The following is a 24,454-nucleotide window of genomic DNA, read 5'->3' as shown; positions in this document are numbered from 1 at the left end:
CAATCACGGACGGGCCTGTTGTACACAACACATATCAACAAAATCATGAAAAGCAAAAAGAAAAGCTCAACTTGAGGCGGATTTTAACCGCTGTAACTCCCCGAGGTGGGCTCGAACCACCAACCTCCAGATTAACAGTCTGACGCGCTAGCCAATTGTGCCATCGGGGATTTGAGATCTGATTGGTTGACAATTCTAGCCAGCCAAAACACCCAAGTACTGACAAGACCCACCCGCCCTTCCTCGCTTACCTTGTGCGCAGCTTGTGAAGATCCACTCTCCCCACTCCCTTTACTTCGCTCAAGACAACTAAGATCTCCATGCGGCGGCAAGTCTAAGTGTAAAGGTCTTTCTTATAAGCCAGCCTATATTTACAAGAGCAACAGGTTAAACAGACAATTAAGACGAACTTATATAACGAGTCTAGAAAATCAAACATCAAGCCAAGCTGACTAGCGTCAGAGTGCAAGGTGATAAGAATACTTCACCAACAAGATTCTAGTGGTTGCAGCGAAGTGAACATTTCAGTAATGGAACCCAGTTTGAACATCTACAAAACTACTCATCGACCTTTCTGCATGCTATTTATGTCATTGAGAACCAGCCAGTCAACAGAAATTGAAATACGAATTGCGCAACAGCTCTTGATGTAACGGTGGTCAGAAGCCCCTTGGTCGATGTATCAGTTCTTCCGACCTAAAGACATCCTCGTGTCAAGATACATCATGCCTTGTATTGAAGGAAATGCAACCCAGAAGACTCGATTGAGCAAGGGAGTCAATTCAAAAGATAATTGATACGTGTTAATAGCGTTGACCAGGAGTCGTAAACCTTGCAACACACTGCCAAACATCATCAGATCGTAACGCGATGAGACTGCATTTGTAAACGCAACTCAATGTGGCTGCTGGGCCACCTTCTCCCAAGAATCAGTCATTTCTCTTTCTTGCGAGGCAGAGTTTCAGAATCATTTCTTCTGTCATAGATTGACAAGAAGTTAGGTATGCAAGTGAAGGGACTGCTGATTGATATCGTCATCATGACCTCAGTGGAGCACGATGCATACTTGATTCTCTAGTCTATTAGAGGTCACGGGCATTCTTTATGAAGCATCGCTTCAGAGTCGTAACATTTGAAAATAACACTAACAACCTCTGGGTCGCATTTTCGCATCTTTCGGAAAAAACACGTTGGCAGATTTGGCGTGAGCACCTTTATATCTGCCAAGACTCCTGGCGCAGCTGCCCTGGCAATTTTCCACCACTGGCATCGATCCCCCTCATCCCACGATTGACCCCGCGTAGGTCATCACGCATTAGGCCCTCGGGTCAAATCCGCCCGCAGGCGATCATCGAAATTCTTCTTGAACGCGATCAAAGCCACCTCTCAGCCTTTCCAAATTCTTCTCTACCTCAATTCAGTTATTCCCCAACATCACGAACGACACAATGTCCCTCGCCGACCACGCACAAAAGCTCACCAGTACCCTGGAGCAAGCCAAGCTCGTCCCCGGGTCCGCGGCGGCGCTCATCCCAGAAGGCTTCAAGCCCACTATCAAGCTTGGGGTGTCGTTTGCTGACAAGGCCGTTGAGACGGGCAACTTCTTCCGCGCCGGGGAGTGCAAGCTCGCGCCGAGCGTCTCCTTTGAGGCCGAGGAGGGCGCGCCCTCAAACGCTTCCTACACGCTGTTCTTGACTGACCCGGACGCGCCCACGCCGGACAACCCGCAGTTCGCCTTCTGGCGCCACTGGGTCCTCCCCGGACTGCAGCCGCTGAGCGGGGAAGCGGTTGTCGGACAGACGAAACCGGCGTTGACGGAGTTCCTTGGGCCCGGGCCGAAGGATGAGTAAGTGTTCACAGTCTTTGCCTTCGAGCAGGTTCCCTTCCCATTGGCTGGAGTGAAGGCCGCTGACTCTATTTTGTGCACAGTTCGAAGCCCCACCGATACCTGTTCCTGCTCTACCGTGAGCCGGAGGGTCTTGACCTGAAGAAGGACGATGTTGGCGGAGAGGAGTTTGTGCAGAGGCGGTCATGGAAGCCGGCTGAGTTTGCTGAGAAGCACGGGTTGAAGCTTGTCGGAGTCAACTGGATGACTTGCGCTGGAGATGGCTGGACTGAGTAATTTTTAGAACCCGCAAGGTACAACAACAACGATAGACTTTAAATCAACCAATTAAGGAAACGCCCAAGCTATTTGAACGAGATAAGAAACGTTAGAAGCGGCCAATAGTGAGGAAGGAAGCGAAACAGAGTTATTGTCGAATGGCAATGGCTTCATATTGTTGGAGATTTCCCTCTTCATCACGGTCCTATAGTCTAGTTGGTTAGGACGTCGGATTCTGACTACCATCAGATCCTTCCGTAGGCCCAGGTTCGAATCCTGGTAGGACCTTTTTGACGTCGCTGTTCGCAAGTCGATGGTTATTTTGTTAGTTCTGATCAATACCATCTTGTTAAGCTTTTTTCAGCCCCTTGGCTTCACCTTGTCAGTTTTTTATGATTTCTTTTCGTTGTGCTTAACTACCTCATTCGCGCGCTCTTTCGCAATGACATGAACAAATTACAGTGAGCGACACATCAAGACAAGGGTACGAAGTCCCTGAGGCGATCTAAGTTCCAGCGGTCGATTGCTCGAATCGGCGCTAAAGGAGCACCTACCACATCCTCACTCAGCGCGTCTCCAACGACACCAAAAGCTAAAGTGCTACGACGCGTCTTGGTGTGACATTTTTCCAACACTGAAAATGCCATTTTCTTGAACACAGATCATGGAGCGTTTCGTCATTAGGCGACAAAGCTCGCTTGCGGCAGCCAAGAGGATCCTAGCTCAAGCAGACGACGAGCCTGATTTTGAACCAAAGAAAGCTACGCCGAAGCCACGAGCGCGCCAGGTCGCTTCCAAGCCGCGGGCGTCGCCAGCAGCAGCGCGCAAGGACGCGTCTGAGGCGGACTTCACTCCGGAGGACGCCAAGCAGGACGAGGGCCACGAGGTCATTGAGCCACTACCCAAGCGGCGCAAAGTCGAGAGGCCGAAGAAGGCGAGCAAATCTGACACGGCCAAGCTCTACTCCAAGCTCTTTGAGGCCCCAGGAGATGTTTGCAAAGACGCATGCACGCCTCCCTCCCGAACACACGCAGACTCATATCACCGCCCTCTGCTCCTCCACGGCCAACCAGGCAGGTGGGGCCGGGACGCGCTGCTCTCATGGTTCGACTCGATTAGCACGACCCGCGGCATGCCGTGGCGCAAAGCGTGGATCGACCCGGCCTCCGTGGCGGACGCAGCCGAACTGCGCCGCGCGCTGGAGAAGCGCGCCTACGAGGTTTGGATCAGCGAGATCATGCTGCAGCAGACGCGCGTCGCGGTGGTGATCGACTACTGGAACAGGTGGATGGCGCGGTGGCCGACGATCCAGGACCTCGCGGCCGCGGAGCCGGAGGACGTGTTGAGCGCGTGGCGCGGGCTGGGGTACTACTCGCGCGCGACGCGGATCCACGAGGCGGCGAAGCTGGTTGTCGGGGACGCGGCGTGGAGGGGCCTGATGCCGGCGGACACGGCGGAGTTGGAGGCCAAGGTTCCCGGAGTAGGGAGGTACACGGCCGGCGCGATCTCGGCGATCGTGTTTGGGAGGGCGGCGCCGATGGTTGATGGCAATGTGTTGCGGGTGTTGAGCCGGCAGTTGGGTGTTTTTGGGAACGTGAAGACTGACAAGGCGACTATTGATCTACTCTGGGCTGCTGCGGATGCGCTGGTCAAAGCCGTGGCGAGGGATGCGGTTGGTGATGACGGGAAGGACGAAGAGGAGGCGCCGACGAGTGATCGGCCCGGACGATGGGGACAGGCGCTGATGGAGCTCGGGAGCACTGTTTGCACGCCGAAACCGAACTGCGGCGAGTGTCCCATCACGACGACGTGTCGAGCCTACGCAGAGGGCGTCCTGCTTGCTGCCAAGTCGAAGAAGCCCAAAGTGGAGGACATCGAGGACTTGTGCTCGATATGCGAGCCTTTCGAGGAAGACGGCGATGAAGGCTCTCTGTCTGGTGAGGACTCTGATACTCCCCCGAAGAAGCCGACGAAGGGCGTCAAGGGGGCAAAATCTGCGGCGCCCGGGCCGAAGCAAGCCACCCTCGCCGCGTTCAAGTTCGTCTCCAAGAACGCCGACAAGGGCGACGCATCCCCAAAGCAGCAACCGACCGTTGGCGCGAAAGCTCTCGAGACGGTCGCCGACCATGCCAGGAAGTTCCCGCTCAAGGTCGTCAAGAAGGCGGTCCGCGAAGAAGAGGCCCTCGTTTGCGCGATCCGGCGCGCCGATGGGCAGCTCCTGATCCACCGCCGCCCCGAGAAAGGCCTGCTTGCCGGACTGTGGGAGTTCCCCAGCCATACACTCCCCGCTGCGACCAGCAACACAGCAACGTCACGGAAGAAGGATGCTCAGGCCTATGCGTCGGGGCTGCTTGCCGGCGGCAACAAGGAGAAGTTACGGCATGCCGGGGAGCTGGGCAGCGTGCCGTGGCTGTTTTCGCATCTCAAGTTGACCATGCATGTCCACCTGTTTGAGGCGGACGGGCCTGGGGACTTTGTGTCTTCGCATGCGCGGAGCAAATGGGCTTCTGTACAAGAGGTCGAGGACGAGTCGATGGGTACGGGGATGCGGAAGTGTTGGGCACTGGTGCGGGAGAGGGTGGAGGAGTAGGAGGGCGGCTTGGATGAAGTAGAGGCTGATGTCCTGGATAATACCCGGCGTGTTTGTGTACCTATACGTGTAACATTGTAATTTGACTCTGACACGCGGCTGAAGTCGTCAGGCCAATGATCAAATCATTGAGGGCTTACATCCATTGTTAAGTACTTACTCTTGTTGGATTACTACATCCCATTCTACGCAGCCTCGACACTCCTCCAAGGCACCAAGCGGGCGGCTCATCTCAGTTTGACGTTCACGGAAGTCGCCAACCCACTGTTCTTCCTCCGTCCCTAGGCCGAATTGCCCTGGTCGCGTTTTCTGGAGTCTCCGGAAGGGCCGGATGGGCCCCATCTTCTCACGATGGGGCCGGCTTGGTGTTGACGGTGGATACGCTTGCATCGTGCCCTCGACCCGCCCACAACTTCCACCGAATTCTTGACCGTCTTGCCCTCACGATATCAACAACCACACATCAGCCTGCCCGGCTAGCTCAATCGGTAGAGCGTGAGACTCTTAATCTCAAGGTTGTGGGTTCGACCCGTAAGCGCCATCATCATCCCAAACCAGCCAGCAACATCATCACTAACACATCCCAGCCACGTCGGGCTCAATTCCCGTCAGCGATTGACTTCAAATCACATCTTTTTTGCTTTCCCTTCGACTTGATGTAGTGTTAAACTTTTTGTTAGCCAGCGAGCATAAACCACGTTCTATAATTCCTCGTAGGCGTGGCCGATACAGCAGTTGCGACGTGATGATGAACGCGTCTCATGATCTCGTCACCCGTCCTTCACCAAAACTAAGACTTTGGCCAAGAAGCTCTCGCCGTATTCCCATGGCCCCCAAACACCCCCTCTCTCAATTTGGGGAATCCCCCTTGACCACCTGTTCACTTCATGATTTCCCCAAAAAACCAAGCATCTTGGCAAGACTTGGCATCGCGGCCTGCGAGCCTCCGTCTCCTGCACAACGGGATCCATCCCGCTTTTAGACCGCCGCGGAACCGATCGACTATGCATAGCGGCTAAATGCGATGCTTATCTTCATCTTGATGTAGGGTGACGGCGGTAACTACACCTGTAGAAGGGCCGGCTCGGCTTGCGTCAGGGGCCGGAGGATAGAGTTGACTAGGTCATGTCTGATCTGCGCGGTGTGTTTGGGACGCCTCCTTTGAGGGGTTTGATGCCGACAGAGCGCTGCAAGACACGGTGTTCAACTTGAGAAGTTTCCTGTAGGACTGATGCCATCGCGTGATCGACGGCTGCGGACGGTTGAGGGTTCTTTCATAAGAGAATGCCCCCGGGTACGGGTAGTCCTTGGAAGCCTTGGAGTAGAACAATGTTGTTGTTCCTGAGGGTTCATCTCTCTTCTTCGTCGCAATGACGTTGTTCGTTTCGTTCCTTCTAGTTCTAGGAGGCTCCTTGTCATGTGGATTGGCTCAATCGTCAGATCATCCTATCGAAACAACTCGGCAGTGCGATGGGAACCCCACAGGGCCGCTGCATCTTTTAATCCATCAGATGACATGCTCCCTGCCGTACAATCCAGAAAAGAACCTCGAAAGCTCGGAGCCGTCGCCGTGGACACATAGACCGGTGTGCACCAGTCCCAAGACAAAATCCAGATACTGCGCCTTCGTCAAGGATGACTTCCACGGCGACTCGGCAGTTCTGATCCTCACATCCCCAGAGACGGCAGCCGGAGATCTCGGTTTGATCGAGGACGTCGATTCTCGGTGGCTCAGCCCGGGTTCTTCTTCTCTGCCGCCGCGGATCCCGCCCTACGAGGTCCGGAAGATACCCGGGAAAGAGCTGGGCGTCGTGGCCAACTTGACAATTCGCGCCGGGGAGGTCATCATGCGCGACTACCCGACCATCTTACAGACCGTGTCCACAGAAGTGTGGGAGCAGATCGACCCGAGAGAGGCGCTGTGGGTTCTCGAGGAGGGCTTTGTGCGATTGCCGAGGGAGGTTCAGATCAGAGTCTTTGAGCTCGCGAGGAGTACGGGCGGGCATGTGCTCGAGGACGTTCTTCACACGAACACGTTCGCGGCCTCATTCAACAATGTCAGCCACTATGGGCTTTTCGCAAACATTGCGGTAGGGAGAACCTTGTGTTGCTGGACAAAGGATGAATGGAAAGCTGACTAGAAAGCAGAGAATCAACCACGATTGTCGGCCAAAGTTGGTGGTCCCGCGGCACTAGGAGATTGTATGCTTACATGGTACAGCGCGGTGACTCGGTACTCTCCACGAACGCTCGCCTTGGAGGTAGTGGCGTACCGGGATATTCAGCCAGGAGAAGAGCTGAGTATCAGTTGTGAGACGCCATCCTCTGTGTACATCACCAGCACTCGCCAAGCTAACACCAATACCTAGACTCACCGCTCAATATGCTCTACGCAGACCGTCAGCGGACCCTGCAGGAGTGGGGATTCAACTGCACATGTTCGCTCTGCAGCTCCGCCTCCGCCGTGGCCGCCTCCGACGCCCGCCGCGGACGGGTGCAGGAGATCGTGTCGGCGCTCAACAACAAAGTCTTCCGCTCGTCGCCGGCGCGCATGGCGGAGCTTGCGGAGGAACTGGACGGCATTTTGAAGGAAGAGGGGCTGTCGGCGCAGAAGGGCGACTTTTACGACATACTCGCGCGGGCTTATGTAGACATGGGCGAGGTCGAAACGGGCAGGAGGTATGCGCGGTTGGCGGTGGAGAAGCTGGTGCACTTTGCGGGGTACGACGACGAGAGGACGGAGAGGGCGAGGGGTCTTTTGGGGGAGTTGGGGAAAGTTGGGGGAGCGTAGGAGCAGCTTACACGGATATGGGGGAAACGGTGTGGTGTGTGACTGATCATGAACAAGGGCATGTTCGGGTTAATACATGACGGAGGATTGTCACTACCCTTCTTGATGGTCTGCTGCGAGTGGTATTGGCCCGGAGTAGAGGAACCCCGGGGAGGAGGACGGGGGTGAGGTTTCCTGATTCGGGACGCCTCGCCTAACACCGACGGGATATATCTTTTTCAGGCAGTTCCAACATGGCATGGCGTTGGGGGAAGGGAGTAAACCGTTTTTTTCTTGGGGGCGCTTAGTATTCTCCGACTCGCGCACACCTGCTCACGGCTATGCGGCACCGTTCCATGACCCAAGATGCTGGAACCGCGATTAGGTTCCGCGGGAAGGGGGTATGACGCCCGTTGATCCTCCCGCAACATGCTTTTCCCCTGGGTTGTCAAAAATAAGAACAACGTGTCTCTGCTATGCGTTTTCTGAGGGTTGGGGGAGTTGAGGCTCTGGTTGGAGCCGCGTCCATGTGGCGCCAAGAGGCTTGGAAGAGCTTGGACGACCGCTGCCAAGGCTGCCTTGGCATGCTTCTCTGAACGTCGTGCGGATCACCAGAAGATTCAGAGAAGAAAGCCGATGATGCAGAGAGACATTTGTGATAAACACAGGAGCATTCTGTTTAAGAAATAAGCAAAGGCAAATAATTTCAGGACAAAGACATTAAACCATTTGACTGTGACACAATGCTGCTCTTTGCAAACGAGAACCTTGTTCGGTGTTCGATGCACGTCCCATCAACACCACAGAAAGACATCACCACCGACACAATGTCTTTATCACGATGGCCAAATCAACCTGCGCTCCCGTACTTAAATCGGCCCACGTCCGATGGCAAATCCCCCTGCTCTCACCAAACCAGAACGCAACAACACGTCGCATCACATATCTCGGCTAACAATACGACGGCATAAACGAACCCGCGCTATTACTCACACTACCACCACAGCACAGACTTCTCCCCCCGGAAAACCCCCCAGAGATCTTCGCTGCCATGTGCATCCAGTACATCATCTCCGCAATCTGCACCGCCGCCGCGTGCGGCGTGCCCCAGAAGGGCTGCCGGCGCGAGCACGTGGTCGTGTCGCGGCGCGAGGTGTGCGGCGCCGCGCAGCCGGCACGGTGCATGTGCTTCTTCGGCTCGTGCGGGCGCATCGTCACGCACTTTGACGACAGCGACCTGGCGCACATCGCCGAGGCGCCGTGCGAGGCGTGCGACGAGCTGTTCGTCGCGGAGCCGGAGGAGGTGCTGCTGCTCAAGATCTTCGACGCCGAGTTCGCGGAGATCTGGGCCGAGTTCTTTGGACCGAAGCACGCGGAGCGGTGCACCGAGGGCAAGTGGCTGGGCAAGTATGATGCTGAGCAGTTGCTGTTTTACCTGGAGGACGAGGAGGAGACCTCTGTGGGCCGGGATGACGGCGACATTGTTATGGAGTTTTGGGAGGATGCGCCTGGCGCTGCTGGGGATGGTGAGTTTCATGCCATTGCGGGTGATCCTGATGCGATTGAGGTTGAGGCATATGGTCTGGATGAATTGTTTGAGTCTGCAGGGTGTCGCGCGGAGGATGTTCCCCTCCCATCGGACGACGAGGCTGTGATGTTGCCCTGCGATGGAGCGCAGCACGAGGACACCCGCCAGATTGAGATTCACAATGACCAGGCCCTGGAAGGTGAGAACTAGCAGAGACCTGGGCAGGGGGCAGCTAGGTGAGTGTACGCATACTGGGAGGAAACTCGAAAATTGATTGTGTCGGGCAAATTTGACTACGTAGACAGGACACGCAAAATTTGATGACCACGTAATACACACAAAACAGGATTCTCAAAGGGAGAGGGGGGGTTTTACACGACCCGAAGATCGTCACTCGGGTTCGCGCTCTGGGTTGTAGCTCCGACGCCGGCAGGTGTTAGAAAACGTTGACAGCATGCCATGAGCGATCTTTTGCAATTTTCAAGTAAAACCCGTGACCAACTGACTGGTAAAAGTCTTGGAAATCGTATGAGGTCCCAAATTGCATGCACTCAGAGACCTCCGCACGTTGGTCGGACTCGGTGGTAATTTACACGCCTGGGCCCGGGGTGGCTGGGTTTGCCTGGTCTGGGAAGTATGGAGCAGCGGCAATCCGTGCTCCTTTTGCGCCTTTCGCCATGTGACGAGTGGGGGGTTTATTTCTTTGGCAGAAATTTCGCGTCAATTCCAAGGTCTCTTCGCGTGCGTGCGGTGTGTGTGAAGGGAAAGTGTGGGTGGGAAAACACCAAGCTCGCGCTGCGAGTTGAGCGCTTAGATATCCCCAGTCCAGTTTTTTTACCCCGTAAAGTCCCCATTGAAGGAAGCTTCTCCGTGGGGACTTTGGGGTTGGGGAGCAGGCGAGCAGGAAAAGGGGACCTGGGGAGGTACTTTGGGGCAGAGAAAGGGTGCAATGAGACGGATGGTCGGATATCCTGGCCATCTGGATGGACGGATGGATCTCTCTGCCTGCGTACGAATCACCGGTCGTGCCACTGCGCAATCATCGATGTCGTGGTTGGCCGAGACGGCATGTAAGCTTAAACTACGGGGATTCATTCGCGCAAGATCCATCTTGCCTGGGAGCATTGAGGGGAAAGCTAGGCAAGCAGACTGGAGTTCGTGGAGCAGCAAAGAGATGGGGAGGCGAATTGTCGGTCGAGGCCCGATGGGCCTGGCCTGGTCATCTGCATTTCTCATGTAACAATAACCGGCGCAGGCATACAAGCCTACAAGGGGCTACTGCCAGTATGACTCGATTCTGAAGGCTCCGCGGGCGTAAAAACCGCAGCCGTCGGTGGTTGACGAGCAACTTGCGAGTTTGCCCTCACGGAAGATGGCCGAGCGGCAGTTGCACGCGCGGACAAACCCCGTCGACTTAGTCCCAAAGCAGCCCGAGCAGGGCCCCACCCGGCCGGCGGCGAGCTGCGGTGCCTCTGCCGCCTGCGAACTTGCTGAGGGACCCGGCCTTGGGATTGGCTGCTTTAGGCAAATCTTGGAGCAAATCTGGCTGGCTTACCTAGGCTGGACGTCTGGAGGCACTCGCAGCGGTTCCACGTAAAAAGTTGGGGACATGGATCATGGGACGACATGGGGCTTTTGCGAGGGCTTCGGCCTGGCGTTGCATCTCTGTCTTTCCCACTCTTTTTTCCCTCCCAATGTTTGGTCAGCAGCAAAAACTGGAAACGCACCCTCTCGACGAGTCAGAGCGCAGCTATTATTTCTGTGAAATCTTTGGCATTGCGGGGGAGAGAACAAGACGGATGGTCGTCTCCAAACTTCCAAAGCGCGGAGAATGCGGAGCGGTGCACCGCTCTCCCACCTAAGGACAGGGGGGTTGTCTACTAAGTGCCTTATGGTGGTTTTGGCCCCGACTTGGCTTGCGCACTTGGCAAGCAAGCAAGCACCGCTCCCAAGGAACATCACGTCACTTGGCACTGGGCGGGATCGTCCTTTGTCGAACTCTTGGTCCAATCCAGCGCCGCGGAACACCATCCTGCCGGTGCAGACAAGCCTTGAGGCGGTTTCTTCGCCCTTCTCGCGTGCATCACACCCTCTCTGGGCAGATTTACCCCAACCTCACCTCCCCACCGACCGCTGTCCCCCTTCTCCCAGCCGGGACATAAGCGGCCTTGCTTCTTCGGGCGATTCATTTCTTGTTGAGCTGGGAGACACTACTGCATCCTCTGCCCGTGGAATTGTCTCTTGGTGTGTTGCATTACGGGAACTTGCGGGAGCTTCTTGATCCCAAACCGCTGGCTTGAGAACACTAACTGTGAGAAATACGAGTCTATCGGCCTTGATCCGCGGGGTGATGCCCGTCCTCTAACCTCGCGTGGCCTCATGGGCCACCCCAGAGGCGCGAACGGTCATCTGAAGATGAGCGGAAGTCATCCCAGTTCTCCGCGGCAGGTGGTCGATTCTGAGAATTTAGACTTTGTATCAGAGCTTTTTCCGTTAATTCGAGCCGCCCTTTTTCCGTCGAATTTCTCGGGGCCAACTTTTGGGATACCACGTTATTTCTGACACCCAGTATCAAACAGATCTAGAGTCCGTTTGCCAGATCTAGTAAACCGAGAGGCCCCCAAAACCGTTGTCTCTGCATGGTGCATCACTGTGGATAATACAGCTGCGAGATACGGCAAAACTGCGCCGAGAAAAACAACGAGAGCGAGAGAGACAGAGAAACAGCTTACACAACGGGCGCGTCCGACAATACGGACAGCGGAGAACATCCCGGCCAGGCTGGCAGGCAATGGTCTGTCTACCAACCCCCGACTCGAGTAGTCCGTCCTACGTACTCCTCCTCCTCCTCCTCCTCTTCCTTGTCTTTTCCCCAACTACCCCAAACCAAAGCCGCCGGCGCGCGGTTGCTACAGCCGGATATGGGCAAGCTGCCGCCCACTTTACGCACCAAAGGCATCGTCTCTCCTCTCTCCCCACGCATCTCCATGTTCATCCCCATACCCTTCCCCATTCAACTCATCAAGACATCCTTGTCTAGTTTCGTGACCAGGACACCATTCCACTCGTTCCTCCCCTCGCAATTTTTCACGATGGTGGAACGGAAGTTGAGCGATTGGTCGGTCGGCGGACCATCCCCCCGACGTCCCCCTACGACCCTTTTCCCACGGGGTTGCATTGACCGCTGGCTGTCATCTCGCAGAGGGCGGGGGGAGGGATTCTAGTCGTGTGCGCGTGGTGTGTAGTTTGCATTTGTGATCTGGGTTACTCATGTAAGCTGGTGTTCCCTCCGATCACTTCCCTTTTTCCCTCCCCGGATCTTCTTGGGGTATTAATATCAACCCCCTCTCACCCATCCGACGGTTTCTTGTTCTTCAACCGTCGTGTTCATACCTCAAACCTCACGCCCCCCTCTTTTCTCTTTGCATAGCCCGCCGACAAACCATCCCGAGCGAGCACCGAAAAGAAACAGTTTCCAAAATGGCTGGAGGTGGTGTCAAGAAACCCATCAACGTCTTCAAGCTCGGTGAGCTGGGCGAGCCCAAGGGCGTTTTCAACTGGCGACTATGGTTCGCCGTCATCTCCTTCGGCCTCATGGGCGCCGCCCGTGGTGTCGATGAGGGTCTCATCTCTGGCGCCTTCGGCTCCAAGGATTTCCAAAAGTTCATCCACTACGATCAGTACAGCGAAGTTGAGCAGACCAACATCAAGGCCAACGTCTCCGCCATGGTCCAGCTCGGTTCCGTTGCTGGTGCTCTCTTGTAAGTCGACGCCCCTCGGGTGGCTTTTGCGCTCAACTCGTCTCCGACTAACACGACCGGTTCAGTGCTTTCGTCATCTGTGATAAGATCGGCCGTATCTGGGCTACCCGTCAGCTTTGCGTCATCTGGATTATCGGTATTGCCATCTTCATGGCCAACAACGGACACCTCGGCGCCGTCTACGCCGGCCGCTTCATCGCCGGTCTTGGTGTCGGTCAGACGCCCGTCGTCGGCCCCGTCTACCTCGCTGAGATCGCCCCGGCCTCCGTCCGCGGCCTGTGCACTTGCGTCTTCACCGGTTTCGTGTACCTGGGCATCGTCCTCGCGTACTTCACAAACTACGGCTGCCAGATTCACCTCGGCGACACCACCCACAACCGCTGGCTCGTACCCACCTCGCTGCACATCATGTTCGCCGGCATCATCTTCATCCTCACCTTCTTCCAGTTCGAGTCCCCTCGTTTCCTGATCAAGCAGGGCAAGATCGAGGAGGCCACCACGACCATGGCTCACCTGCGTCACCTTTCCGTCGACCACGAGTACGTCACTCGCGAGATCTACAACATCCAGGCTGCCCACCACGAGGAGCTCGAGGCCAGCAAGGGCGCCACCTGGTTCGGCAAGGTCAAGGAGCTCTTCCTCGTCCCAAGCAACCTGTACCGTCTCTACCTCAGCACCATGGTCCAGTTCCTCTCCCAGTGGTCCGGCGCCGGCTCCATCACCCTGTACGCCCCCGACCTCTTCAAGATCCTCGGCATCACCGGCCAGAACGAGTCCCTCCTCGTCACCGCCGTCTTCGGTGTCGTGAAGCTCACCGCCGCCATCCTCTGCGCGCTGTTCCTCGTCGATGTCATCGGTCGCAAGCGCGCCCTGCTCACGGGTATCACCCTGCAGGCCATCGCCATGATCTACGTCGCCGGCTTCCTTACCCACGTGCCGCTCCTAGGCGTCGACGAGAGCTTCGTGCTCCCCGAGAACCTCCTCGGCGTCTCCCGCGGCGCCATCGCCATGATCTACATCTCCGGCTTCGGCTGGGCCCTTGGCTGGAACTCCATGCAGTACCTCCTGACCGCCGAGCTGTTCCCCCTCCGCGTCCGCGCCCTCGCCACCTCCTGGGCCATGACGCTGCACTTCGCCAACCAGTATGGCAACTCGCGCGCCGTGCCCAACATGCTGCTCTCCACCGACCACGGCGGCATCTCGCCCATGGGCACCTTCTGGTCCTTCGCGGCCATCACCATCATCGGCGGTGTCTGGGTCTGGTTCTTCGTCCCCGAGACCGCCGGCCGCTCGCTCGAGAGCATGGACCGCCTGTTCGAGCTGCCGTGGTACAGGATCGGTCTTCACGGCAACGCGGACGCCGAGGAGCGCGACATTGTCCACAACGAGAAGCAGGAGGCCGCCGAGGGCGTGCAGGGTGCCGCGACGCACGCTGAGAAGAGGGAGGTTTAGAGATTGTATAATGTGTACACGATAGATGCCTGAAAGCGTCTGATGGTTGAAACCAAAACAAAAGGGCCCATATAATGAATGCAATATGCACCCAAAGAAGTAATGATTCCAAAAGAAACAATGTTTTCAAAGAGAATGACTTTTCGTCCGAAATCTGATGTCTCGTTTGGCGTGACCTGAACCTCGCTTGATCTTGCTCAAACAGCAAAGTAAAAGCTGTGATCGGCCTGCATAGTGTGCGCATGAAACCCTGCAGGGAACAGAATCCCTACATTATGTATGTGACGCAACTCGACGTATTGGATGAAGATCAGAGACATTCTTACACGGACAAAGGCCGCACAGAAGCAAGACGGAGAAGACCCCGTCCGCGGTCAAGATGTGAACAAGGGGGACGGAGATGGCCCGCACCCCCTGTGTCTGTGGGGAAGCGGAGAATTGCCGTGAGGGACTACGGTTAGGACGGGGAACGCCCGCGTGTGAAAGGTGACAGGGTTCGGCCGAGGACGGGCCATCGGCAAAGAGATATATCAAGACCTTCGGAACATCAAGGAAGGATGGTGCATGATCCTTGGATCTGTTGGGAGACGGAAATGCAACCTGTCGGCGCGGCCGTGGAAACGCGGAACGAATTGGACGTCCTCGGCCATTGATATACGCACCGAATACGGGGCGGCCGTGTTGTTGGTCCATGACTAGTCGACTGGCACGATTCTGCCGCCAATGGAACCGAGAGACCGGATCCGGCCATGCTCCCAACGACACGACTTCAATGCGACTTCGTGGAATGGATCATCGGCATATCTACGGCTCGTGAAGGCAATTCCCCCTTGTTTGGAAGGCGACCATCTGTGGCGAGCGATCAAAACATAGGTGCCACCACCCCACCACCCCTGGACCAGGAACGAGTGTCAAGCTATTGGTGTGAGGCTTCAGGTCGAGGGGGCGACAGGATGGATCTCGGTCCCGAGTCACATGGGTAAAGGGTTATCGAATTCAATGGTTCGAACTGACGATTCCTGTGGCTCAGCCCGGCTTCAATGGGATTAGGATCCCGAGCAGCTCGCGTCTGTCCTTGTCCCGAGCAACGCGAAAATGCCAACCATCAGAGCCCATCCAGATTCCAGACCCCGTCTCGATGAAGCTTAGCACACCCAGGAACCTCTTCCCCGGGTGCGCCACGAACGCCAGCGGCATCCAATCACGTCCCCAGTCTCCAAGACCACAGGACGCCCAAAGCTCCACGACGACAGCCGATGTCTCAGCCACAGCTCCGCCAATGGCCCCATCTTCTTCAACGAAAGCAATGAATCTCTTTGAGAGGAACGAACGTTGGCTTGAAGCGGACAGCGGATAGCAGCAATGGCGGCGCTTCGCTTCCCCAGAGCCCGCGCGCTGCCAGCGGCCGTGCTGCCTTTGAAGGCGCTTTGCGTGCAAGCGTGGCCGATCTCCTGGGACTGGGCCATCGCGCCGCCCCCTGACACGCATCGGCAGATTCAGTGGCCAAGAGCATCATAGAAGTCAAAGCCCGTTGGCCGTTTTCGTCGGGAGGAGGACGCACCGCTCTTAATACGCATTGCGCCCATCATGCACGCGTACTTTGTGAATGGTGATTGATCCCGTGTAACATTGTTTTCTTCCATTGTCTTTTTCCGTGTGTCATCCCACCGGCATCAACCGTCCACCATGAGGGCCTCTCTGGTCTCGATGCTCCTTGTGGGAGCCGTGAGGCTGGTGTCTGGATCTGCGTTCACTGACGCCTTGGGCGCGGCCCCGGAGTGTGCTGTTCGTGAACCTGTTCTCTCTACGTGCGTGGACTTCCTTACTGATGCTTTGGTTTAGGTTACCTGCGCTCTCAAGGCCCTGCCTCAGTCACCCTGCACCATCGATAACACGACATGTCTGTGTACGAATCCTGTGTTCAATGGATTCGTGGGAGACTGCGTAAAGACGGCATGCACCGTCCAGGAGGCGCTCAGTATGTGTTTATGGATGATAGTGCTGGCATCGATTGCTGACCTGCTGGGTAGCCGTTACAAATCTGACATGGACGGCATGCGGATTCCCACTGACTGACACGACAAGCACGGCACGCTACACGTTGATTTTCTTGCTCATCCTACCGGTCTCGTTCTTCGCCGTCCGAATGATCGCAAGAGGCCTGCATCTGACGACATGGGGAGTCGAGGACACGACGATTGTGCTGGCTTTTGTATGTCCGGCGTTCTGCGTTGATACCTGAAACAACACTGACTTGAGAGCAGATATTCTTCTTGCCTTTTGTGCCAATAACGTTCGTCAGTAAGTGTTGGCAAGATCTCCCGAAACCGAGGAAATGGCGGGCTGACATCCAGGCAAGTGTTGAACTATGGCCTTGGCCAAGACATTTTCAAGCTGCACCCCTATCAAATCACAATGTTTCTAAAGGTGAGCCTGCAATCCGAAAGACTTTCACAAGAACTTGGCACTAAGCAACCTCAGCTACTTTTTGTCCTCCAGCTGTTCTACATCCTCGATCTTGCGGTAATCAAGGCCTCGATCATCTGCCTATACCTCCGAGTCTTCAGCATCAGATCGTTTAGGACGGTTTTATGGTGCACACAGGGCTTCAACTTCCTCCTCGGGTTTTCCTACGTCCTTCTGAGCCTGGTTCAATGCCAGCCACTGAACCACTATTGGAACGGATGGGACGGTCGGCATCCTGGCAAGTGTGCCGATCTCAACTTGATCGGACTTACCCATGTCGGTTTGAACATTGGTCTGGACGTTTGGATGCTCATTCTGCCAGCATCTCAAGTGTACAAGCTGAACCTTCCTCTGAAGAAAAAGTTGGGGGTCATGGCAATGTTTGGCGTTGGTGTCTTGTAAGTCCTCTCTGTCTCTATCCGGAGCCCATCCCTTTCTAATCCGCCACTAGCCTCACAATTGTGAGCATAATCCGGATCAAAAGCTTACTGGTCTTTGCCACGTCTTTCAACATCACAGGTAAGTCTATTGTTCATCGACACTCATGGAATCGTCACTCATCAATACCGCAGCTGAAACTCTCTGGGGCATCATTTGGTCCTATGTCGAGCTTTGCGTCGGAATCTCCGTTGCTTGCATGCCAGCCGCCAGGCAGCTTGCAGTCAAATTCTTCCCGAAGCTCATCGACCTGACCCGCCAGAGCTTGACGAGGTCTACGAGGTCTGCTAGATCAACCCAAAACACCAACACGGAACTGCGGCCCGTATCCAACAGCCGACGATCTATGAAGTCCGATAATACGGGCGTTTCTATTCTCCAACCGGAGACTCGGTCTTTAACAGACACAACTACGCCCAAAAGCGCTACTTTTACGATAGATGGATCGAGACAGCAGAGATGAAGTCGAAGCAACTGTTCTCTTTATAGCACGAGTACTGTTACTACTGTACGAAGTGATCTTTGGGGAAACATTGGATATGGAGTAGGCGCAATATGGATTTCTTAGAGTACACACATATACCCGAAGTTTCAATAGGTTCTTAGACAGGTTGGCAATTACGGAAGCGTACGAGACACATACAAGAACTAGCGAGGACAACAAAAATCCTTCTTGTCACTGATATTTGACTCGGGGCTTCTTCCAGATGTGAGAACGCAATCGAAAGTGAACGGAGAGTAAATTTCTCGTCGTCATCTGGTCATCAGAAATGTTGTGATACTTGCGAAACGAATGTCTCTTTCTTGTGGAGAACATTCTCTTATCACCATGTTTCGCTTCAGAGTTGCCAGACTTGGTTGTTTCAATAGGTTCGTGCCATTCAACAACCTCGCATGTATCAATACAGGGCAAGCACATGTCAAGAAGCGCAGCGTTGCATGAAACTGCATTTGTATGTGAGAGTTCAGACGAGTCGGATCATCGGTAGGCCTGCCTTTCACCCCTCAACAATCGGGGCGATTGAAGCTCAAACATGGCTTGTTTGTGGCGATCCGAATGTTTGGGGCATTGATGGAATATCCACATCGGGTCTGATCGCATTCAAGGCGATTCGAGGGTTGAGAAGGTACATCCAAAGTTTCGTGAGTGGAACTAGGCCCTGAGTCGGTGATAGTTTTTGCCAAGACTTCTGTGATCTTATCTCGTACATCTCAATCGTATCCCAAGGCCTCAACATGCAGCGCATTTCGTTTCGACCATCAATTGAGTCGTGGCTGAGCATCTTGGTAGTAGAGCACGAGGCTATGAGCTTCATACTGCCAAGACCGCTCAGCGGCTGTTTAGTTTAACAGCTTCATCGCATCCCAACCTGCGGGAAACTGACTTGTGTCGCGCTTTTCCGTCAAAAGTATCTGATTCATGGAGAGCGACGGAGATGACGGATAAGGGCACGGAAGGTTGCTTCTCACCCCGACTTTGGCCGAAGTCTACTCATCCAAACTTTCAGTCTCGAAACAATGTTCTGATGCGCTTGAACAGAGTTGCGGGCGGCATTTGAGCTGCACTCTACGAGATATGGGACGATGGCGGTGAACATCGGCAATTGTTGCACGACCCGCTCGCGATGTCGTCTTCTCATTGCATGCCAAGAAGGACTACTCCGTCACCACCCCAGACTCGGTTCGCGTTCGTTGACCCGCTTGAAACGGCCGATCGGCGGCGGAGCCGAACGTGCGAATGGCGACATTTCGGTAAGGACTCCGAAGGGCTTTGAAGACAGCCGGGGGTACCGGATCGGCATGTGGGTTGCAAAAATAATAGAAGATACAGCATGTACGTACGTATCGATTTTATTTCGTCTGCACTGATGATTGCCTGTCACAGGACTCCATGCAATCAATCCTTGCAGGCTGAGGAACACCAAAAGCAGAGAAATCTAGTGAAGAGTCAAGAACCCTCAAAAAGCAAAAGTGTTGGGCCCTAACCAGGGATCGAACCTGGGACCTCTCCCAGACTGAATTGTCAATGAACAACCCTAAGGGAGAATCATACCGCTAGACCATCAGGGCGAGTAGAAGGAGTGGAGAAACATGCTCCGATGGGAGGGGCGGAGGGCAAGCGAATTTCGTAGCGTGCGTCTTGACGAGATGGTGGGGGCCTCGGAATGGGACAAACCCTCGATCCGTTGAACTGCAGGGGCTGAATCACTCGTGAACGGACAGCCATAGTAAGCTTGGAAGAGTGGTCTTTGAATTCTAGAGTCTTATCTTGTGGCTTGACAAGAGAAGCGGCTTATTATATGTGGAAATTGCCTGCTGAACTAGAGATACCTTGTTTGCGCCTGTATCTTGAAGGTTGTAGAGGAGTGCTGGATTTTGCGTTCCCGATTCCCGGAAAAAGCGGATGGACTCAGATCGACATGAGAGCCAGGAAGTTGTTGAAGAAATGTGCAGTGTTTATTATGAAGTGCGAAGTTTCAACTACTGACAACTTGTATTTTGCTTGTTGTGTTGAATGTTCTTTTCTGCGGATTAAATAGGGTAGTAGTTGAGCCTATCTTAGAGTTATATCTTAGGAATTATATTTTAGAAATGAGTGATGAAGAAGTAAAACATTCCAGCTTCTAGAAGTTATTTTCAAACATAATGAAGACTCTGTTAGCTTCTATGAGAGTGTTTCAGGCTGTGGACATGTCGAATAACATCCATTATTATATATCTTGAGTTCTCGCTATATAGCAAAGTTATATCGCGGGTTTGCCATTCAGCTGTCTTTGCTGCGATCTTAGAACTCAGCCTTCGAGGATGTTGGTTCATTTGATCCAAGATATCTTCTTCTGATCAGAGCACCATATGAATCGCAGCCAGAGATAGCTGATTATTTCTGATGAAGTCGGGTGTAATATGCCAACACGAGATTCACAAAGTCAGTAGTGACTTGAAATCGGTCACGGAACCTCCCTGGTAACTCGGGATTCTGCTTTTCGATAGAACTACGCATTCCTGAAGCACCCTTGACAATTAATTCCACACTCTGAGGCGTCGGACACCAGCAAAGTGAAGCAGTAACCTCTGGTAATGATGTCTTTTACATTCAGGGGTGGAATGGACGTGTGACGCAGCACAGAGCTCAAGGAGAGAGTGACATTTTACAACATTTGAATCAAGTTTAAGATGCGAGCTGAGACGTACGACTGGTATGTTTGGAAAGTCCTCGCCATCAAAAGCGGGTTGGCGGAGCTAAACAACCGCCATTGACCAAAGTTAGCAACAGCATCATGGCTACTAAGGCTTCGACTCTCGTCATTGTCGTTATATTATCTTGATGCCACTCAAAAATTTCCAAAGGCACCTGTCATCTCTGCAATTACCATCTGATCTACGCATGTATTGACTTTCGAGTTGGTGTAGCTTAATAGAGTTTGAACAGTATTCGTGATATCCATGGCTAAATGAAATTCCGCTGACGCACGTTCCTTTCAAGCAAAACATGTCGATATTGCGCAGGGGCCAGGTGCGAAGAAACCGGGACATTTGAATTCAGCGGCACGTGGCATTTGTTCTCTTATTGCGACCGAGCTTCATTATAAGTCAAACTCCAATCCAACACAGACGTCGCATTTCGCGACAAGCAATCAACTCGAAATCTTACGGGTCAAAAACATGTTTTGAACGAGACTTGGCCCATCACTGAGGGACAACGGGTGATGCCCGACCGTGGGGCCACGGACTGTGCATCAACACACTGCACACATTTATCGATGGTACATGCCGCGTCCCCTGGATGTATGGCACTGCATATCATTGCAATACAGTGCGAGAAGGCATGGTTGAAGGTGTCGGCTCATTCAGGTTAAGGCACGCTTCTTCCAGACTCTTGGTACGGAAATTCCAGCCACGGCGCTTTGGCTTCATTACTGACCGGCCAGGCACTGATAACGGTTTACAGGCTACAGCGCTTCTGAATGGGAGTCGACTTCTTCCTTCGCAGATCAATGCTTATAAAAATTGTCGGAGAGTCTTTGGCACCAGTCTTTCATCCTCCAGGGCCACATCAAGCCGGTAGGCCGAGTCATGCTGTCAATCTCAAGGCTTCCAAGCATCAATGATGGCGTAGCACAAGTTGATTAGAATCATAATTAAGAGGCGCAGCAAAAAGTAGTCACCCATAACTTCGAATACAAACATGATGAAGGGAACTGAGCCAAGGCATAGCACGATGTCGGAAGCGCCGGATCCAGAACGTCAACTATGTTCTGGCCTCCGCAGCTATCTCACACATGCATTTCATTTCCAGCATACAGACTTTTGAGCTCTCAACGAAGCGGCTTTTAGGCAGCGCAAAAGGGGCGTCCGGTAGAAAAGATGGCATCAACTGGATTCAACACCACGAAGGAGCGGTCAGCTTTGCTGGGCCAAGACTGTCAAAATTGACTCAACTGGACAGCGGTGTGAAGGCTCCAGGAGATGATGGTCAACGCTGGGTCTGGCCAAAACTCGGTCGGGTCATTAGCGTGGGCATTGATGAGTTCATTAGTGTGGACACAAAAGTACGAAGGGCGGAGTGTATCTCGGTCAAGAAGAGCTACTATCATCTAGATTGCTTGTCCTCGGCCCCCGACAATCTCCTTAGATATCCCGAATATTCTAGCTGGATCGGTTGGTTGTCCCGTCTCCCCGGCGGTCTAGACATACTTCGTCCGAACCATCAAGCAAGGCTTCATGTTGGGGGCTGGGTCCATCTATGCTCCTGAGTCGGTGAGATCCGCAACGACAGCGTATCCTAAGATTCCAGCCAGTAAAGAGAGCAAGTCTATCGTCTACTGAACCTGTAAAGAAGCAAGATACAAATTGAATAATGGAGATTGCCATCCCCCTAATGGCTGTACATGCACTTTGTACCTGGTCATGCGCCCGTAGTGGCTGCATAGGGAGAGCTGCTGTGTTTGAGGGGCGAGGCGCCCGCTTTGAGCACCCACTTTTGATGCCAGGCTGTGCCGCGGTGGATGTGTTTGCTTTTTGTAGGCGCGGAGTTGTTGGCTCGTGGAGAAGGCCTCACTCGTGCTTGGCGGTGGTTTTATCGAAATCATCGGATGATAGACCACAACTTTTGTAACATGCTCGGCGGCTACGTTGATAAGGAAGCTTTGTGCTGGAGCTACACGAGGCTGGGCCAGCTGTCCCCGCCACGCTGAATGTCGGCGACGGTGTCTTGCTACGCGGTGAATATTTCTCACGGTAATGGTAATCAAAAATTCAAAAGGGCCATTTCCGAATGCCTTGGCAAGGATGTCAGTACGGCCAGCAAGGATAGATGACCCAGGTGTGCTCCTGCTGCGCTGGCATTTGGCGGAATCGAGCTCCGACGAGCCTTGCGTCTCCATCGCGTTCTGCCCACGGCATTCTGCCCAACGTGGAGCATGCCGGCTCTTTTCTTCTACAGAAAGACGTCGACGACATGTCATTTCTGGAGAATTACTTGCGGAGAAGTCTGGTTCGGATACGTTGAATTTACGAACGCGAATGACTCTGCGAGAAAATCTTGTTTTTTCACGATCATGCGTTCATGGTGTGAGACCGAACGGGAGTCAATGCTACCGAGGAGATGCACGAAACCCACGGAAGTGATTCTCCCTCCACTGAGAATCAATAATTGGGAATGGGTACTCCATCCGAACGATTGTTTAGATCATATCCCGTCGGCTGCTTCCAGTAGGTAACCCAACAAAAGTGGTTCGGGTTGTAATCGCAACGTTGATTGTGCTGCATGGCAATCTGTACGATGCGTTCACGGGGGCTGAACGTTCGTATCCTAGTGCAAGACCCCTATGCTTATCCAAAGATCCCTTGGCTTAAGATCTGATTGCCCGCAGGTAGGGTAGCAAGTAAGGCGTGAGGCTGGTCCTCACTTGCCTCACAATGTAAATCAGGGGTTGGCTAGGTGTGCTCACCTGAGAACATGGAATGCAGATAGATTAAACATGAGATGAATCCGATTTTTTTACGAGCTTTCTCGGACGAAAGCAACTTTACTGGATTCTGTCTGGTGCGGTTCACGATACGTCTCCAACGTAGAGGTTTTCTTAGTATATCAAAGTGGGCATTGTACCAGCCGGAGGAATCAAGGATGAGCAGAGTACCAAAAAAACCCCGATTCCTGTTGTTGATCTCAATGTGAACCTGAAGCAGTCTCGTTGCTACGGGCAAAAAAGCACGTTGGCGGCCGAGTCCAATGTTTGGATGAGAATACAGCGCCCACTTGGCACATCAACCGATGCTTGCTCCCGTTTGGGGCGCAATCTCGGGGTGGACATGGCTCAAGGACGATACCCACTCATGACCCTCTGTTGGCATTTTCGCCAGCTCTAGCCGGGCGACTCCGACCCCCGTAAGCGGCGGATTCGGCCCCCTTTTTTCGCCGGTCGAGGTCCCAGACGGGGGAGGCGGGAGGCCTCTCGGAGCGTCCGGGGGAAAAGCCGTTGAATCTCGAATTCGGCCGTCCGGTGGTCGTTGAAGCTGCAAAAAAAGAGTTTTTCAACGAAGCGCGTCGAGCAGAATTTGGCAAACCCAAAATACGTTCGTCACGATCGCGCAGAGCTGAGCTGGTCAGTGACCTCGGTTTCGTGTGTGAAAAGTGCGCAGATCGATGGATGCTAAAAAGTCTTGGCAGAGGTTCCAGTCTTGGCATCATCTCCTTTCCAAAAGTCTTGGCATCACGTTTCTGGAGAAGTGCCGTGGGAATTCCTCGAGCTAAATGGAGACTGCACATTGGTGGGAAAAGGGGGCACACACAGACAACGGACCACCCCCTTGCCAGGCTGCCGGGTTCAAGCGTTGTGGCCCCATGGGTTTTGTTGTTAATGTTGATTGAGGCCATCCGATCTCCGCTCCATGTGCCTGTTGCCCAGTATCCGTACCCGCGTTGGATTCACACACCGCTAGAACAGGCAATAGAGCGACGGAGACTGACTCTATTTTTCCTTCTCTACCTTGTTTCATTGCAACAGAAGTCGGGGCCAGGGCCGATAACAGCCAGGTGACATTGAGGGATAACCCAAAAAGCCCATTGTCGCTGCGCGCGCCCCGCGATGCACTGCAGTTTGCGACTCTGCCTACAGCGACTGTAACGTCCACCCACATTCCAGACGGCACAAGTTGGTGATATATTGCAGAAACTGGAGATCGTTTGACCAATCGCGCGGCGCATTGAAAGTAGCGGGGTTTTAGGTATTTTGAACATCAGCGACCGCAGTGTAATGATTCAATGCTTGATCCACATATGACGGAAGACGACTCTTTCAGTAGCATGTTGAATCGGATTAAATCAACACTGTCTCAGAGTCAG

The 24,454-nt window shown here is 53.9% G+C and overlaps 7 protein-coding genes and 4 non-coding genes across 11 annotated transcripts; 9 read left to right on the top strand and 2 right to left on the bottom strand.

Annotated features, from left to right (window-relative positions):
- Positions 1-96: 96 nt before the first annotated feature.
- COL26b_012119 lies at positions 97-170 on the bottom strand. The gene has a single exon. It is a non-coding gene; the product is annotated as a tRNA-Asn (tRNA).
- Positions 171-1,448: 1,278 nt separating this feature from the next.
- On the top strand, positions 1,449-2,122 carry COL26b_012118 (uncharacterized protein; the record flags this gene model as incomplete). Its single annotated transcript, XM_053184767.1, has 2 exons — positions 1,449-1,846; positions 1,930-2,122. 2 exons carry the CDS (start codon positions 1,449-1,451, stop codon positions 2,120-2,122), a joined length of 591 nt encoding a protein of 196 aa, XP_053031293.1.
- A 183-nt stretch (positions 2,123-2,305) lies between these two features.
- COL26b_012117 lies at positions 2,306-2,392 on the top strand. The gene has a single exon. It is a non-coding gene; the product is annotated as a tRNA-Gln (tRNA).
- Positions 2,393-2,768: 376 nt separating this feature from the next.
- Positions 2,769-4,694, top strand: COL26b_012116 (uncharacterized protein; the record flags this gene model as incomplete). Its single annotated transcript, XM_053184766.1, has 1 exon — positions 2,769-4,694. The coding sequence occupies one exon, from the start codon at positions 2,769-2,771 to the stop codon at positions 4,692-4,694; it is 1,926 nt and encodes a 641-aa protein (XP_053031292.1).
- Positions 4,695-5,168: 474 nt separating this feature from the next.
- Positions 5,169-5,235, top strand: COL26b_012115. Its single transcript has one exon. It is a non-coding gene; the product is annotated as a tRNA-Lys (tRNA).
- Positions 5,236-6,205: 970 nt separating this feature from the next.
- Positions 6,206-7,008, top strand: COL26b_012114 (uncharacterized protein; the record flags this gene model as incomplete). Its single annotated transcript, XM_053184765.1, has 2 exons — positions 6,206-6,784; positions 6,916-7,008. The coding sequence occupies 2 exons, from the start codon at positions 6,206-6,208 to the stop codon at positions 7,006-7,008; spliced, it is 672 nt and encodes a 223-aa protein (XP_053031291.1).
- A 69-nt stretch (positions 7,009-7,077) lies between these two features.
- On the top strand, positions 7,078-7,485 carry COL26b_012113 (uncharacterized protein; the record flags this gene model as incomplete). The annotated part of the gene is made up of 1 exon (XM_053184764.1): positions 7,078-7,485. One exon carries the CDS (start codon positions 7,078-7,080, stop codon positions 7,483-7,485), a length of 408 nt encoding a protein of 135 aa, XP_053031290.1.
- Positions 7,486-8,291: 806 nt separating this feature from the next.
- Positions 8,292-9,202, top strand: COL26b_012112 (uncharacterized protein; the record flags this gene model as incomplete). Its single annotated transcript, XM_053184763.1, has 2 exons — positions 8,292-8,329; positions 8,476-9,202. 2 exons carry the CDS (start codon positions 8,292-8,294, stop codon positions 9,200-9,202), a joined length of 765 nt encoding a protein of 254 aa, XP_053031289.1.
- A 3,270-nt stretch (positions 9,203-12,472) lies between these two features.
- COL26b_012111 (uncharacterized protein) lies at positions 12,473-14,205 on the top strand (the record flags this gene model as incomplete). Its single annotated transcript, XM_053184762.1, has 2 exons — positions 12,473-12,753; positions 12,819-14,205. 2 exons carry the CDS (start codon positions 12,473-12,475, stop codon positions 14,203-14,205), a joined length of 1,668 nt encoding a protein of 555 aa, XP_053031288.1.
- Positions 14,206-16,620: 2,415 nt separating this feature from the next.
- Positions 16,621-17,400, top strand: COL26b_012110 (uncharacterized protein; the record flags this gene model as incomplete). The annotated part of the gene is made up of 3 exons (XM_053184761.1): positions 16,621-16,632; positions 16,687-17,069; positions 17,334-17,400. 3 exons carry the CDS (start codon positions 16,621-16,623, stop codon positions 17,398-17,400), a joined length of 462 nt encoding a protein of 153 aa, XP_053031287.1.
- A 1,686-nt stretch (positions 17,401-19,086) lies between these two features.
- COL26b_012109 lies at positions 19,087-19,179 on the bottom strand. The gene has a single exon. It is a non-coding gene; the product is annotated as a tRNA-Pro (tRNA).
- Between the last annotated feature and the right edge of the window lie 5,275 nt (positions 19,180-24,454).

Source organism: Colletotrichum chrysophilum (assembly GCF_026319265.1).
Source record: "Colletotrichum chrysophilum strain AFK26 chromosome Unknown scaffold_163, whole genome shotgun sequence".
NCBI classification, from domain to species: Eukaryota; Fungi; Ascomycota; class Sordariomycetes; order Glomerellales; family Glomerellaceae; genus Colletotrichum; species Colletotrichum chrysophilum.
This window is presented reverse-complemented; position numbering and strand designations above follow the sequence as displayed.